Source organism: Neopsephotus bourkii, unplaced genomic scaffold (assembly GCF_033783945.1).
Source record: "Neopsephotus bourkii isolate Nb327-2 ecotype Australia unplaced genomic scaffold, CSIRO-AGI_Nbou_v1 NB_1767, whole genome shotgun sequence".
In the NCBI taxonomy this organism is placed as follows: Eukaryota; Metazoa; Chordata; class Aves; order Psittaciformes; family Psittacidae; genus Neopsephotus; species Neopsephotus bourkii.
In genome coordinates, this window is record NW_026902241.1 from 8,095,701 (window position 1) to 8,112,856 (window position 17,156).

Here is a 17,156-nt window from a genome sequence, read left to right on the forward strand (position 1 = left end):
CTCTACGTAGGAATCACAATGTAATCATGAGGTGAATCACACAAGTAAGGAATTTAAGCAAGAAGCATCTAAGAATCAGATAATATAATAATACATTAGAAACTGTAGCTGTGAGAAGTGTTTTAGAAATACTGTCTTGTAAAGATGACAGCTTACGGGCTTAAATCCATGCCCAGCTAGCAGGCCACTTAAACAATTGATTTACACACACACTACATCCACTATAACGATTTCAGCAAAAACTTTAACTCATGTTTGAAGTTTATATTCAATTAAAGTCATAACATGAGAATTACGAACTATATATCCATCCTCATAGCGAATAAAACACAAAACTGAAATAAAGTCCTTTGCTGGAGAGTTGTGAAACATTCTTGTTTGTTTTGAAGTGTTTCCAGTCTCCAGTATATAGTATTTGCAAAATAGCTGTAATATACCTTAAAGGTAAATAATTTTATTTGCATAACTGCACTATCAAATGGCCACAGATGACTTATTAGATAGAGAGACAGTTCAAGACCCAGAGCCAGTATGGGCATAGGTCTGCCTGGAAGCTGTACTGTTTCTAGTACCTGAGTATTTTGCAATGGATTCTACCATATGTATAGCATACGCAAAACCAGATTCTGATATACAGAGCAACCTGTGGTAAAGGAAGGAGTTGAGCATGGAAGTGGTACTTACCTGCTTTTAGGCAACCATTTGAAAAACAGAACACCCTTAGCAAAGTGCGCAAAGAGTGCTAGCACTCCCAAGCAATTTCAACAAGAAAGTAGCTAAAATAACTGAACTTGCTGTATTCATTCTGGCACCAATTCTGAGTAATACTCGCATAAAGAAATGCAGTGTAAACTGCAATTGGTGTGGCGTGTTTCATTTTAAGCAAATTCACTCAAGTGAAGATCCTAAAGGCATTCAACCTGACCTGTCAGCCAGAAATTACCTTCTCCTTATGCTGTTATCCAACTAAAAAAAAGTCAAGATATAGTTGATAGATAGAAAGAGAGACTAGATAGATAGATAGATAGATAGATAGATAAATAGATAGAAGATAAATAAGTCCATAAAGAAAAAAATGTGGACAAGTATTTTAACAAACTCACATTTGTGCTGTCAAACTCCATACAAGTTTTTCCTAAAACAAAGTCCTCCTTTAAAAGCCAGCGATTCACCTATGTTTTACAAAAAGAAAAGTACCAGCTAATCTAGAACTTTTCTTTCAGTTTTCAGTATGGGAAGTGCTGCCCATAATACATACTGCACTAAAGAAAAATTTACAATGAATTCTTAGTAACCCATGAAAAAGAAAACAGCAGCGATATAGCAATTATCTCAATATTAGGAATAGTAGCACACAGAATGTACTAATCATTTGCTAGTTTTCATTTTGTAAATCTCTAGAATTTCTGTAAAAGGAAGTTATCTTCTATCCAGAAACTCACTATTTAATCTAGGCTAAAAGCAGTTATGGAAATCTCATATTGCAAAAATGTTCTTTAGCTGAGATTAACACTCATCAGGACTCCCAAATTTTGATTTCTTTAAACGAGCACAACTATACCTACACACGTTTATACCAGGAACTGAAATGAAGTAGAATTAATGCTTTTGCTTCAGTTTTGATCCAAAGTTCCCTTACAGAATAGAATCAAAATACACATCACAAAACATTAGAAAACCATTTGGGAAAAAGTAGGTATCTACTTATTCACAGGATTCCTCCATTTTTACAGGATTCCCTTCCAATATTTAATTCTCAAAAAGGCGTACACAGACACTCTAGAAAAGCTGTATTCAGGCACAAATTATTTCTTTGAAAGCATGGTGGGAATGACTGTTACATCAGGTCTAGTTCTGAAACCTGAGGCTGTTGACTGCATAAATACCAGCAGATTCATGTGTACTTCTCAAGCTAACAAACAAAAAGCCAAATGCTAAGATTGGGAGGGGCGGGAAATAAGTTTTGCTGAACTGGCGAAACATAAGTCACAAAACTAAACAAAAAAAATAATTCACCAAAAAATAGAAGCCATTCTTCAATATCTGGCCATAGGTGTTCAGCAACTATTTTGTCCAGACTAATGAGAAGGATTTTTATAACTTTTGAAATGTCAGCTTCATGAATTAGCTCATTTCTGCCATTTATCCTATACAGTATCTTTTTGCTCACATTTAAAAAAATATATTTAATAAATAAAAATATATTGACAGTATTTGCTGGACAATGATTCATCTCACTTGGACACATCCTTTAAATTAAATATTCAAAAAGACAAAGCTATCCAAATTAATTTTCAATGGCATTTTCTTACAGAAAATAGGCTAATGCCTTACCATTTAGTTACAAGACTACAAACATGACTCTGGCCCAAAGCCCACTAATGTGAATGGAAAATCTCACACTAACTTCAAAGGACTTTGAGATCAGTCCCTATAATAACTACATGAAGAACATTCCATTTTGGGAGATGCGGCTACATAGCAGTGTTTAATAAAGTCAGTGTGTGTTTTTAGTGGTTGGAACTTTATTCGGGAAAGCTATACTGGGAAGCAAATAGATACAACTGCCTAATAGGCTATTAAAAAAAATAAAAAAAATACAAATAAAAATGCAGAAGGTCATAAAGTGCCCAGGCCCTCAAAGCATCAGAACACTGGGAGGAAACTCATACTATGGCACACTAATCTAACGGGAAAAAACTCACCACAGTAAGAATCCTCTAGGTCTGAAGCTGTAAAGTTAATCTTACTATCATCTTTTACAAAACATTTAGAGATGAGCATGCACGGATGGCTGAACTTCCAGCAAGCGCTGCCTCTGGCAGCAGAAGGATGCTCCAGTGACCATCTGTATCACTCCCACCCATGACAGCGGACACTGCCACCTACTAATGAGAAGATTGTATTCACAGCAGGTGAACATGTTACTTAAATTACACCTCTCAGTCAAAGGGTTATTAAAAAATGCATGTTATTTACATACTTACAGAACTCAAATTTACAGGACTTTATTAGACAAAATAATCATTAAATGAAAAACATATAAAACCCACTTCCACCTCTTTTAGGAGATTTCTGTATGGGCAGCCTTCTACCTCCTTCAGATGAGGCACTACATTTTTTAATAAGCAAAAACTATTCTCAGACAAGGCTCAAGTCACGTGCAGGTCTGTACATCTTCAATCCTGCTTCCACTGTTTCAAAATTGTCATTCTTTCCCCTTTTTCTGAATTCAATTATGCCACTAAGAGCAAAGGAAATGGCTAATGGACTACACAAAAAATAAACTATTAAAGCTGGCTGTGTAAAGTAAGGGAACAAAACAATGAGAAAAATATTTTCCTCTCATCATTTTTCAGTAAGAAGAGTTTAGTTTGTTTCTTGAACCAATGAAAAATATAAAATTTCTGACAAACTGTGTTTTTTATATGGACAGAACTGACAAGTATAAATTACTTTTTCTTCTTGATAGCCCTTCAAAATAACTACAAAGTCTTGTATAATGGTTAACTGTACAAATCACTCTGGATAGGAAAAATATTAAATGTGTTCTAAATGCCAAATAACAAAACAGCAAAAACTGCATTCCCTGTTATTCAAATTATTGCACCAGAATCTGACTTCATATGCAAATTTTAAAATTACAATTTATTTTATGCTAGCTAAAATCTACATCTAAAATTTACATTTTCTCACTATCAAGTTGCAGCTGGCAGTTAACAGAAAACGTGACAGCATTAAAAAAAAACAACAAACAAACAAACCCTCAGAGTTAACTAGATGAAAAGAACAGGCTATGCAGAGTTTAAATCAAAGAGTTTTCCGTTTGTTAAAGACAATTAATAATGGGGCTAAATCACAAGTTAAGTTGCAACAGTCAGAGTAACAACATCATGACTCCTAAATCACTACAAAAAAGTAAAAAGCCAAGGATCTAAATGCTGGAAACATTTTTTCATTACTAGTATGTTCGATAAGCTTCTACTTTACAGAAATAAAGATAACGTAAAGGTGTTATCCAGCACTCAGGTAATATTTCCTGCTAAACAGCATGTAAAATGAAATCAAAGTATCCTTGTCAAATTGGAAAATGCACTTGTAACTGTACTGAAAAGCAGCATCTTCATTCAGTGTACTTACATTATTGCATTCTCCCAGGAAATATAGTGCAAATCCATCAGCTTTCGTAGCTGCCAAAGCAATAATAAAAGAAATAATTGTACTCACAGGGTGAAATCGAACTTACACAAGATCTCTGAGGTGAAACCACAGATTAAGTTCCATTTAGGACAAACATCTACAATTCTAAAAGTGAAGTTCTGTTGCTGTGTCACTTGAAACTCCCCAGACTCTACAAAATTAGAGGTATGAGATAATATTCCCCATTGTCATTTACTACATTTTAAAAGATAATTATAAATGTCTTAAAATATCTTATTTTTATTCCAAGGTCTAACATCTGTAAATCTGAAATAATTCATACAACAGTATAGAAGTAACATAAGAATATGTATTTACAATATAATCAGCCAGATAACATTATAATTTCCATGAGTAAAATAAATACCATTCAAAGACGGTAAACTATATTTGTCTTTTCCCTAGGATAGAAAATGATGGGGAAATAAAATGTTGCAAATATTGCCATAAAAATGTGTTTCAAAACAGTTTCTATTTTCTGTACCTGCCACATGTTAAAAGCACTGACACACACTAGAAAGTTCATATTTGTCAGATTTGTGAAAGATTCAGATTGCTGTGTGAAACAGGGTGAAGTCAAGCTCCTTAATGTCTCAAAAGTTTGAAGTCAACCACCCATCATAACTTATTGCTAAAGTGAAAACTCTCAAAATCAGAAGAGGATAGGGGAATAAGGACCTTTTATCTGGCTTTACACAATAGACTTTGACACTTTGTCTGTCTTTTCAACAGTTAATAAACATTTTAACCAGTAAATGCACATATCTGATATTCATTTTTTTAATGAATGAACACAAGAATCCATCTAGTACATTTCAGAGGAGTTATTAGACTTGTGTGTGATTAAATCAATTGGCTTTCTGCATTTCTTTGACAATAGGAAAAAATCCCCCCTTTTTTTTTGTTTTTTTTTTTTTTTTTGTAGTTACTTGCCTATTGTCAACTGTGTAACAGCACTAACGGGTTCAGGGCATGGTAATTTGCATTCAGTTTTTAAAACCTTCAGATGTGGTACATAAGCATATTGAGCTACCAGACAAGTAAGCACTGGAAAAAAAATAGTATAAAAAAACCATAAACTCATCTGCTTTACAAAAGAAAAAAAATATTGTAAAAGATAGCAGACCCTGTCTCCTATAGCTTTTTGCTTGCTGCATATTAACAAAATCCAGTCTGATTTGCTATCTGCTAGACATCAGTATCCAAGTAACCACTTAAGCAAAATCAGTAAATAAATGCGGTCCTTTTAAATACATCATGTAGATAAGCTAAAATTCATCATTACAAGATGATGAAGTAGTAGGATCAGTAAAACCTTTCTAAAGAGCTGACTGAGAGCTGTACTGAACAAAACTACTGTTACTTCCTACTGAAATTTGTGTACATCCACTCTGGCTAAAAAGAAACTGAATTACGCTTACATTCTTATTAGGAAATTTTGTTTGTTTATTTCTAAACTTTTGGTCATGCATAGCATTTTCTTACCACAAAAGGTATTTACATCAGATAGAAAAATAACGGTTAACAGCTGAATAGAGATCACACAAAAGATATGTTCTCCTTCAGTAACATCTCAGGTTTCTTTCAAATGGGGTTCAAGTATGCAGCGATATTACCAATAGATTACTTTTTTTTACTTTCAATGTTGACATTGCAACACCATCATGATCAGAACAGTCTACTCTGGTTCATTTAATGGGGGGCTCTAATTATGCAATTGGATACAAAACTCTATCCAAAGATGAAATCACTGAAGTGCAGTCAGGAATTCACTGAGGAACAGAAAGCAAAGTAAGCTCATACTGAAACATCCAAAGAAAGTAGCATTATGACTCAACACCTGTCTTTATTAATTAAATCACATTAGAAATATGCTGTGCACTAATACTACGTAACAGCTCAGAGATATCTGATCCTCCTTCTTACCTATTTTTATGATGCTGCTCAATTCATACAGAAGTAGCTGATTATCCCCTCCTGTATCCAGGCGCTGTTCTATGTAGCTGTTCAATTCATACACTACACCTTGCATATTTGTATCTTGGTACTATGGAAGCAAAGATGAGAAGAACATTTTAGAACAATTCAGATGTATTTTAGAGGTTTCAAACACAAAACTGCATTAAAAATAATATGAAGGTATTTCAACACCAAGCCAGTTGTGACTGTCCTAATTCAGCTGCCTTAAGAACTGGGTCACTGCCAAGCAAGACACATGGCACTCCAGTCTATGCTCCATTACACATTTGTTCATAGTGTATGGAGTACACCACTGAGCAATCAGTAATCACCTAAACCTAGACAAGATCACATGAGGAGACTGAGGGATGCCTCAATTATAAGGTAAGCAGTTTTCAACACCTTTAAGCTCCAGCTCCACTATAAAAGGTGGCAACTAGCTGACTGCCAGCATCTTCCACCTCAAATTCATAAACATAGGGACAGAACTGTGCCAAGTACCAGGACTTTGAGGTGGTAGGTCAAGGAGCTCAGCAATTACCAGCACTAGACTGAAGGACAGAAACTGCACAAGTCAAAAATCATACTATCCATTGTGGCCTAAGAGGCATTTGTTTCAATTGAAGCTGAAAGACAAAGAAAGAAATTACAAATTATGTAGGATATTTAGATAGGAGCAATGGGGTACCGGTTGCTGGTAGGATGAAACAGCCTGAGATGGCTAAAACAACCACAAGAAAGGAGATGCAGCCTCCCCTCAAGGGCCCAGCTGCATTTGGTTATCCAGTTCCCAAACGCTGAAGGACTGATAAAACTGGCAGTAAATGTGTGTGTGCAGCATGACAGGATGACAAACAATAATTTCAGAGAAAGCAATACTTTGCACTAAGCAAAGATTCATTACCCTGCCCAAAACTGGTAATTTGGTAACTGAAGAAAGCAATATGGTCAATTACTTACTGAACTCAGTGATGTGGTAAATTATGTTGATTAAACTAAAAATGAAGCTGACGATATTTACACATATTAATGTTGCTTGAAAGGCTAAGACTTATTCTCCAACTCATTCACACTTTAGCACCAAATGTAATATAGATTAGACTAATGTAAACAACACTGTGGAAAATGCCATAAAATTTCAGAATACTACATTCTACCCACTATTCCCATGCTCATGTGCATGTATGTTAACTCTGCCCTGTAACTCTCCAGATCTTCTTTGTAACTTAGGGTAAACCTGTACACGTGACACTGACGGATTTCACATGTAACTTACAATATATTCCATGCTATAAGTTTATTCCTACTATTACTTTAATGCATTTCTATGCACAACACACTATGTCATGAATACAAAGCATACAGCCATATATATATAGGATACATTTGGCTTCTTCACCTCAAAAAAACCCCAGCAACCCAACAAATGCCACCAACAAAAAGCTCAAGTGCTTGCTGACAATAACAATTCCTGATTTCTTTAAGCAGATCTTGATCTTGATTTTAAAATGGCAGTGTTTGCTGTAACCCCTTCTTAATACATCATGTGGTATAAATCTATTGCTGCAGACGGACATATTAGAACATTAAAGACCTAGGGTATCCAAAATGTTCTCAATGTATAACAAACTTAACATTTAATAATTCTTTCTATGAATTGATGTAGCATTTATAATTTTTACAGTGATATAAGGTCACACTGCATACATGCATAATCTGCTGTAAATCTTGACTGTACAATACAACACGCCTTTATAATCATTAGTACCATATGTCCCCTGGCAAGCTTCCAGTGACTGTCCCCATAGTTGTGCCCCATATTTACTACTGCATGATTCTTCAAAGGGAGAAAACAAAGCATAGTTTCATTAAAGTTGAATTTTCAGACTTATGATATAGCTGTAAGTAGCCATATAACAGGAAAATGGTGAATGAGAATCTATGTTATTCATACATGCTAACCTATATCTGCAAAAGCATGTGTAGCCACCTATCGTAAAGCAACAATAGCTAATCAAGCACACATGCACTGAGCCTTTATCACGTGGAAAAATGCCATCTCAGAACTTCAAAATGCATACATATGTCTTGACCTGTGATGCACAGTCAATATTAAATCAAATCTTCAAAGGTTAAAGCTAATACCTTAAGAGAATGCATCATCAAAATGAGCCCACTGGCATAACAGCCATTGCAGAATAACAACTTTCCTGTAATCAAGCAGCAGTTCCATGTGCATAGTAATTACATAATAAGCTATGTGCCCTTTATCCTCACCTCTGCAACATATGCTTGCAAACATTTTGTACGCAGGGCAAATCATTGCATGCATCCATGGTACTAAAAAAAATGATAGTTGCATAATACATCCAGTTGAAATACGACAGATTTCTACTACTGACAATCATTAGATCCAATGTGTTGCTAATATAGACCTGCGCATATCTGGTGTAAAACTTACTTTAGGAAAATAATTCCTCAAAAAAATTTAACACACTTGGTGGAAAAAAGACTACTTGTTTGTCATCAGATATAATGAAAATACTGTTTCCTAATTCATTATAATAATTTAGTTTGCAATTTAAACATCATTAATACTCACCTCCTTTTACTTAATTCTTTCTGTTGTTGATTTCCTTCTATTTAAGATTTAGAGTCTACAGGTATTCCTGCATACTTACTGTAAAATTCTGTATTTCAGTGACATTACATTAAAATAATTCAAGTGGATGAAAAACTGATTTAGCACTATCATACCACTACCATACTGGCATCGTATTTCTAGTAGCTGCATATTATTATAACACTGTGAAAATAAATAACAATTAAGGGAAATGCTGTTATAAATAGTCATATTCAAATTTATATGTATGAAAGAAGGGCATTTTTGCAGGACTCATCTAAAAATGGTTCTATGGTTATTTGTCTTTAAAATACTGTGGTACAACAGAAGACAGCAGCCTATGACAAGTGATTTATGAACAGTGCTGTGACTTACATATAAACAAAGGGGCTGAGGATCATAAACATTTTATTCCATGAGAGGAAATATCAAAATATCATAGAGTGAGATGAATTTTAAGCATTCATCCTGAACAATTAAGACACACACACAAAAATTAAAATATTCAAGGACTAAAGTAAACTTTACGTACGACAAGCAGAAATGAATATTAATTTCCATGCTTTCATGCTTACAGGGTAGATGTGCCAGGGGCATTTTGTGCTCCTGCAGAAAAGAAAAAGCCCTTCTACTGCAACAGAAAGCCTTCATTAATACAGCACATGGTCGATAAATGCCAACATAATCCAAAAGTTGATCTGGTTTCTCTGTAACTTCTTAAAATGTCTTCTGAATAGCAATGAGAAGAGCAACTTCACAGTACTCCCTACCACAGAGCTCTTTCTCCACAGCAACAATTGCCTGGTTCTGCAACAGAAACACACCCTTTTACAGACTGTGTAGTATATGACATTATCACTGGGTAGTAGGAATTTGAATAAATGGACAGCCCAAATTCCATGTAATGTGGAGAGAGATGGCCAAATGTACTTTGGGGATGCAGAATTTCATTGCATGAGGCTAGGAAAAGAAACCCAACCAACCAACCAAAAAAACCCAATAAACAACAACCCCAAACAAAACCAAAACAACCAAACTGAAAGCCACAAAACATGGGGGCAAATGGCTACATCCAGAGAGATTCCTTTTGATGCTGCTTATTTTTCATCTGTAATTTAGGCATCTTAGGCTGGTTTCAGAGGATGTGAGAGAGAACTACAAGACAGAGCTTTTTGTCAACTGATGGAGGAGGCCTGTAGCTGACCACAGGGTTATGAGGGCCAGAGTGGTATCTCTTGTAGGAGGTGGCTGTGAAGTTGTGGAAGCACAGCACAGGCATTTTGCCAAGGAAACAGGAGAAGGTGCTGACCTGTCACATGAATATGCCTTGGAAGCACACTTTTGGGAAAGCAGGGACCAATTCTTCTAGCATGCATCAAGCATTTTCATCCAACAATGGGTATAAAGAAAGAAATGCTTGCAGAAAAATAAGTAAATATTTAATTAAACCATTAAGTAAATTGGGAAAAGGACACACAGCTACACTGATGGCTAGTTCATATCTAGAACAGAATCTGGTGCTTCTAATTTCGGGGCACAGATAACTAAGGGGTAACTGTGTCCTACTAACAGTGAAAACACATCTAAACCACACACGTGAAACAACAGAAATATGGACCTGGACTTCATTCATTACAAAAGTGAAACAAACAAACAATCAAACAAACAAAACAACAAAAAAAAACAGACACAAACAAAACCCCCAGCAACAAAAAAACACACCACAAAGAAAACCTACAGAAAGGGAGCAATACTGCTACTTTGCCTCAAGGTGGACATGCTGAGCCAAAGGATGTCAAATTCTCAGACTGAAAATTAACAGCGGACAGAGTGTTGTAAGCAAGCTTACAGTGCAGAGCCGGCTTTCACATGAGCACAGAACTTGGAGAGGAAGCTCAGAAAAATCTCTCTGCTCTAAAAAAACCCAGTAGGGGTAACCAGGATTGGCTGGAGTAACCAGCTTTGTCTAAACTTGGACACTGAAAAGCAAGAAGCTATAAAGAGCAGACTGAACCGAGGTGATTAATTCTAATACTTTTACATAGCCTCAGAGAAAACTGTTTCTAAACAATTCGTCTGACACCTATTCTTGTTTTGACTGCAGAGGACATGGGTTAGAACTTGCTCAGTAAATAAAGTTTAACATTGAGACACTGTACACAGGTGAATTGTTTGTTCATGCACCAAATACTGTTCATGACAAAAGGAAAGGAGGAAAAATACAAGATGGCATTTGGCGAGATGGGCTTTACTATGTCAAAATATGCAAATCAGCTCTCTCACTCTGCACGGGCTCACTAGTTTTGAAGGCACATGTTTCACAGCCTGTTTACATAGCTGATTTCTCAGACTTGGAGAGATGGTGAACACCTTCCCTAGGAGAAGCTTCTCTCTAAATAGCCCCCATTCACTGGCATCCAATTCTAATCATTCCATCATCTCCTTCCCTGTTATCAAGTGGCAACACTGAAACAAACTGCTTCCCTAGTAATAGGAAAAATACACAATAAAAACCAAAGACTTGGATTATGAGAAAAGAACATCATGATTGCACAGAAGTAACTATATAGGCTGTTATTAACTGTAAGGCTCATAAAACTGCATTAATATCTCAATTATATCACCTCTCTAGGTTATATAATAAAATACCATAATGAGCTTCATTTTAACTTGACAAGGCTGAATACTGCTCCTCTTTTTAAAAAGCTTTTTATAAAATCACATTCCCTCCTAATACTTGACTTGCAAGCACTCTAAAGACATCATGTACAAAATTAAAAATAAACTTTCTCATTTTCCTACCACTGTTGCTTATCATCACCACGGTATCCACAAGATTTTCTTTATAAAGACATCAGCTTACACAAGCATCTTCTCACGACAATGGGTGCAATGCTATCACTCCTAAAGGCTAAATATGTACGTTTGCTCTAGTTCCCCTAACTTTGTGATTAATCCGCTGCAGTTTTCAGCTCTGAGACTGTGTGAAAACATTCAGATCACATCTTTAATAAGGAAATACTGCAAAGAATGAGCCTGCTTTGCCAATGTGTCATAAAAAGCAAAAACTTTTATTATCAGTTGCATGGTGAAGATACATGCAATTACTGCAACTATTTACTGAAAACACACTTGCTAATTCTGTAACTGTCAGTGACATACTGTGCTGGGTGCTAGCTGGTGCCAAGGCAGCTGCCAAAAGCCCAAAGTCCGAAAAGGGGAAAGGGGACGATTAAAGTATTATTCCTGTTTCCAAGAAGAAAGTACTATAAATGAGCTAGTCACTTGCTAGGTAATAATTTTCTGATGTTTATATGGTAAACTTCTGCAAAGTGATTTGCTGTTGGCATCACCGGAGTTTAGAAAGCAAAGGTACTTGCCAAAAAGCAGCTTCACTGGAAGTATTGTTCAAGTAAACATGGAATGGAAAGTCATTAAGCAAAATGAACAACAGCTAATTTTGCTGTGATCATATCAGGAACATGAAGTATTTTTGTTTAAACTTCAGAATCTGCACTACAAAAGAGCACACAGTGATCATGGGAAACTTAGCAGCACGTAGAACAAAATCCTGGCTATAGTTCATGTAAGGAATGGGGTTATTTTTGCCAGCTGAAAAGAATAACATGTCTCTGATGCACACTGTTTTCACTAACACTGTCAAAGAAATACAGTTTTAGTCTAGATGTACATGAATACACACACAGTATTCAAACTCAAGCTCCTCTATTTTCATTTTCTTTGTGGATAAACCAGTAAAAACAAAGTACAAAATTCAGCTGAAGTTTGCTTCATCAAAAGAGTTCAATAGCTGGTTTTCTTTCTGAAATCCCTCTGTCCAGAAAACCCCTTCTGTAGCTAGGATGAATGGGATCAGCCAACACACATCTGCACAATAAGTAAGCAGAAGAAACTCAGCATTTCCAAGGATGCTCCCAATACTATATCATGCGGCGATTTTGTCTCCAGTTACATATATTTCATAAATTCTGGAATCTAGCATGCAGAAAAAAGTTCACAGGTTCACTGTTTGGTCACAGATGCTTACGAGATGTTTTGCAACCGGAGCTGTTATTATGCCAAAAACAGTCTACAGGAATGGCGAAATCTTCCTCCACTCCGATGAGATATTATGTCAGGCCGATCTCTCATAAATTTACACATAACTTCTGAACACCAAAATATTGATGAAAGTGCCATCAGCAGACCAGATTCAAAGACAATAAATTTTGAAAAGGTTCTTTTCTGTTCTACAGATTTCAAAATTTAATGTATGTGGAAGGTTTCTCCCACTCTCTTCTTGTTTCAAAAGCATGCAACTTAATACTGATAGCTGAGATCGCTACTTGATTTTAATTTTTCTATTAAGCTGCTAAAAATGGCAAAAGATTAAAAATGCAGTTCCTATACCACTGCAGTTTTCAGAACTTCTTCAGTTTTCAAAGTGTGAAATTGCAATATATGCCCTTGAAAAAATACAGACATTTCCTTCCAATAATTCAAGATTTATTTCCCCCCCCCCCCCCCCAAAATTGGACACCATTCATCCCACTGCATTCTGCTGATTAAAAGAAAAAAAATGTAAAGGAATGACATGTTCAGTATTTAGAGCCCCAGGGCTCTAATAGGTATGTTTATAAAGAAAAAAGGACAGGCTTTCTGGGGGGGGGAGAAAGAGGTTAAAGAAATGTAATAAATAATATCCTCCCCCAATTTAATGCTGTTGTTCTGTGCAAGCACAACAGAAAGGGAGACTATTGAACCAACCAGTGTCAGGCATATGACTATGAATGTTCGCATGTTGTCACTCTGCCCAACATTGAAAGATGGAAAAAAAACAACCCATCAATGAAAACCATATTTTTTCAACATATTTCTACCTTGGTTCATAGCTAACATTTTAAAGCAGTTGGTGTTTTAATTCTGCAATAGATTTACTTTCACTAACCTTTATTTTTGCTTTCCAATGATATAAGCTGCTTCTTGCAGACATTTTCAGGAATTAAAATTGTAACTTAATGACCTTAAAACTCATAATTCTTCAGTCAGCATGAACATTTCTTTTTGTCTGAAAAACATTACTCACATACAGAACTTTCCCAATTTAAATTCTAATTTATGTTCAGATTTTAATTAAACTGGCATCTGTTTGAGCTGCTACTGAAGAACATAATATACTGCAAGGGTCTACATTATAATATATGGCATTATTCAAAACTAATATAACAAACATGCTCATTTACAATGTGGTGCATTACTAAGTGCCCACAGGTATTTTTCTTTAAAAAGTAGAGTAACACAGTGTGCACATCATGACTGTACACACTATGACTGATAGCTTAAAACTCCCCAAAAAACGATGCAGAAAACATCATCTGAAGTATTATTTGCACCCCACTGACTCCAGGACTTCAGGTGACACCCATTCATCTTCAGCAAACCTCTTAAGTCGATTCATATGATTTTGATGGGCTGAGATGGCTGGGACCAGCATGCCTGAGAGGCATAAGGGATGATGACTGGCAACACAGACTCAGGGTGGGGGGTTCAGGGTTCCAGAGCTTGCTTTTTCTTCTTTTTTTTGCCTCAAACAGCTCAAATGTAGCAACCTGGATATGTTTTCTAATCCCATTTTACAGAATTTTAGGTAAAAATGAAACTATTTTCCAAATTAATGACAAATATAAGGAACTTTCTTCCAAAGAAATAATTATGGCTCTAAGATTTCTAGGTAGATCTTTAATTACACTGAAATCATAGAATCATGGAATAGTTAGGGTTGGAAAGGACCTTACCATCATCTAGTTCCAACACCCCTCATGGGCAGGGACACCACACACTAAACTGTGTCACCCAAGACTCCTTCCAACCTGGCAGAACAATATATATGCAGATACACTGATAACAATAAACTTTAGTTACATTTACAACTATAGTTGTAATATACACTTACTCTACTGCTGTAAATGTTGAATACCAAGGGATGACCAAAAAAAGGTGTTACAAATTAATGAATTACTAAACCATACTATTTTCACCTAAATTCTCAACACCCTTATACATCTATAGCACATCACATATATGTACAAACCCTGCTTGAATAAACTAATTTAAAACTAATTTTACACATAATTTCTTTTTTGTAGTGTTGGAAGAGGTGAACTGCATTCCCTCTTATGGCAGCCCTCTACTCTCAGGGTTACCAAACTGAGGTTTCCACCACCAGCCTGTTTCCACGCCTTCCATACGCTGGTATTTTCCAAAGGACTTCTCCTGGGAGCAAGACCACCCAGCCAGCTTTTGCAGTCTTTCAATAAGCCTTATTTTTAATGTGTGTCTGACAGTACAGCACTTCTCCTGGAAACGTGAAACAGTTTATGCAAGATATTCAAGAAGAGGATCAAAATAGGACTATGACTCCACCTCAGAAAGCTCAGAGTGGCTCCCTCATATGAAATAACATTTAGGTGCTTCAGGCTGACTGGAAGCATCTCACGGCAAAAGACTGTCCTGTGCTGATCTTTTGTTATTCCTGGCCAAGGCACTGGTTTCCAACAGAACCTCCTAACTAGTCCTCAACCACAAATCGATATTCTGCAGGACATAGGGTCAATCAGATGTAAGGCTAGAGTTGGGAATATATTACTGAATAAGTTTCTGAACATTTTAGATTATATTTCATTTAGTACGCAAAATATTTCAAATTAAAGAACACCACAGCACATGTCAAAGGCAGTTATTAAATAGGGCATATTTCTTCCCTTTTTTCCTCCTATGCTTGCCCTCTCTCAAGGCAGTAACACTGATTAAATGGTTATGCTGTTATGCTGAAAGTTCCCATGATTTTCCTAGTTTCCATAAAATACTTTTTTTACACTAGAACATGAAAACAGCAATGTGAGAACTCTAAATTTGTTAATGTAAAATTATTTACAGCCAACCAAGTGTTCTTAATATTTATTTTAATTGTTAACTGTTCTCTGGTCAGTCAATACACCCTTTTTCTTTTTTTTTTTAACTATCCACTATGTCAAGGGAACAGAGTAAAATCCTGACCGGACACGGAACAAAAATAATCTCAAGTGACCAGTAGGCCTAAGAGACCATACCTTTTTTCAGAGAGGAGAGTAGCACTTACCCTGCTGACTTCTTTAGGAGTCGTTTCATCTAAAAGGAAACAAAACAAACAATTAGGCATGCAGTTTCACTGCTGAATGAAGAACAAGATATCAAACTTCAGACAATTTTTGTATCTTTGTACAGAACATTTATAACATGGTTCTGTAAATTAACTGAAATATTGTAAGACCTGTGTGCATTTACAATCTTTTAAACTTCTAAGTCTAAAAATCAATTAAAATTACAATAAAGTATTCAGGAATTCTGTCCTGACTTAATAAGAATTCAAAATTCCCTATACCTCATAAGTCAATTCACAGGTCAGCTAAACCAGTAAGTCCTATATCATTGTACTAATTTTAAACTCCAGTAAGGCAACTGTTAGTATTGCACAGTCTGAGAAGTAAAGCCCCTTTGCTATCAAACATATGCCACCAACATCCTACATACACAAGCAAGTTAGGGAGCAGACTTAGACTTTCTGTTCTGAAGATAAAGGTGCTATTCCTGTTGATTTCTTCGGATGGGGAAAAGAAAACCTTGTAACCACAAGAACAGAAGAATATCACTGAAGTGATCTGGCATAGCATATTAAAAGCACATTGTTTACAAGGGTTTAAATTATCATATATATACACACATACTAGAATGTTTTGTCTTTTCAAATGCAAGCAGATCTCATGCATTTTTTGCAATTTAAATATGTAAAACTAACACAGGTGAAATACCAGAGGACCAGCTAAAATACTGACTAGTATTTCTGAAAATGGAGGCAAAGCAGTTATATAGCAAGAACATATCTGTCACAGGAAGAGTTTCCAACTTCCAGTTCAACACCACCAAAAGCAGCTTAAACACACTCTTAAGAAGCTTCCAGATGGTTAGCTGTTTCTGAAATGGTTAGCTGCTCCTATAATATGAAGGGAAGTATTTGTAAGCTTTTATTTGATACTAGGAATCAAATTACTATGCTTTGGAAATTAATTCTAAGTCACCAAATAGATTTAATCTCACAGAGAAAGACCATATGTTTCTGTTTGTGGCCCTTAGTTTAAACATATTTTGATACATCTCTATTGAGTGGATTTTTCAGATATCTCTGTCAGACATAGGCATAGTATCACCTATGATGCTTACTGTTGTATTTTCTCCAAAATCATCCCTAGGTGAAGGAGGGATCTACAGGTGCCCCGTGAGAAGGGCACATTTACAAGTACTTCAATTTTATCACCAGCAAAGTCTCCTCATATCTTGA

The 17,156-nt window shown here is 35.8% G+C and overlaps 1 protein-coding gene across 7 annotated transcripts in view; it reads right to left on the reverse strand.

Moving 5' to 3' along the window:
• Positions 1 to 17,156, reverse strand: part of PDE10A (phosphodiesterase 10A) — a 369,055-nt gene that overhangs the window by 53,516 nt on the left and 298,383 nt on the right. For all 7 annotated transcript variants that reach the window (XM_061378676.1, XM_061378678.1, XM_061378677.1 and 4 more), the window contains 3 exons: positions 15,921 to 15,949; positions 6,127 to 6,247; positions 4,141 to 4,190 (listed from right to left, as the gene is read on the reverse strand). In XM_061378676.1, coding sequence (XP_061234660.1) covers positions 4,141 to 4,190; positions 6,127 to 6,247; positions 15,921 to 15,949 — 200 coding nt within the window. The remainder of the gene's footprint in view (positions 1 to 4,140; positions 4,191 to 6,126; positions 6,248 to 15,920; positions 15,950 to 17,156) is intronic.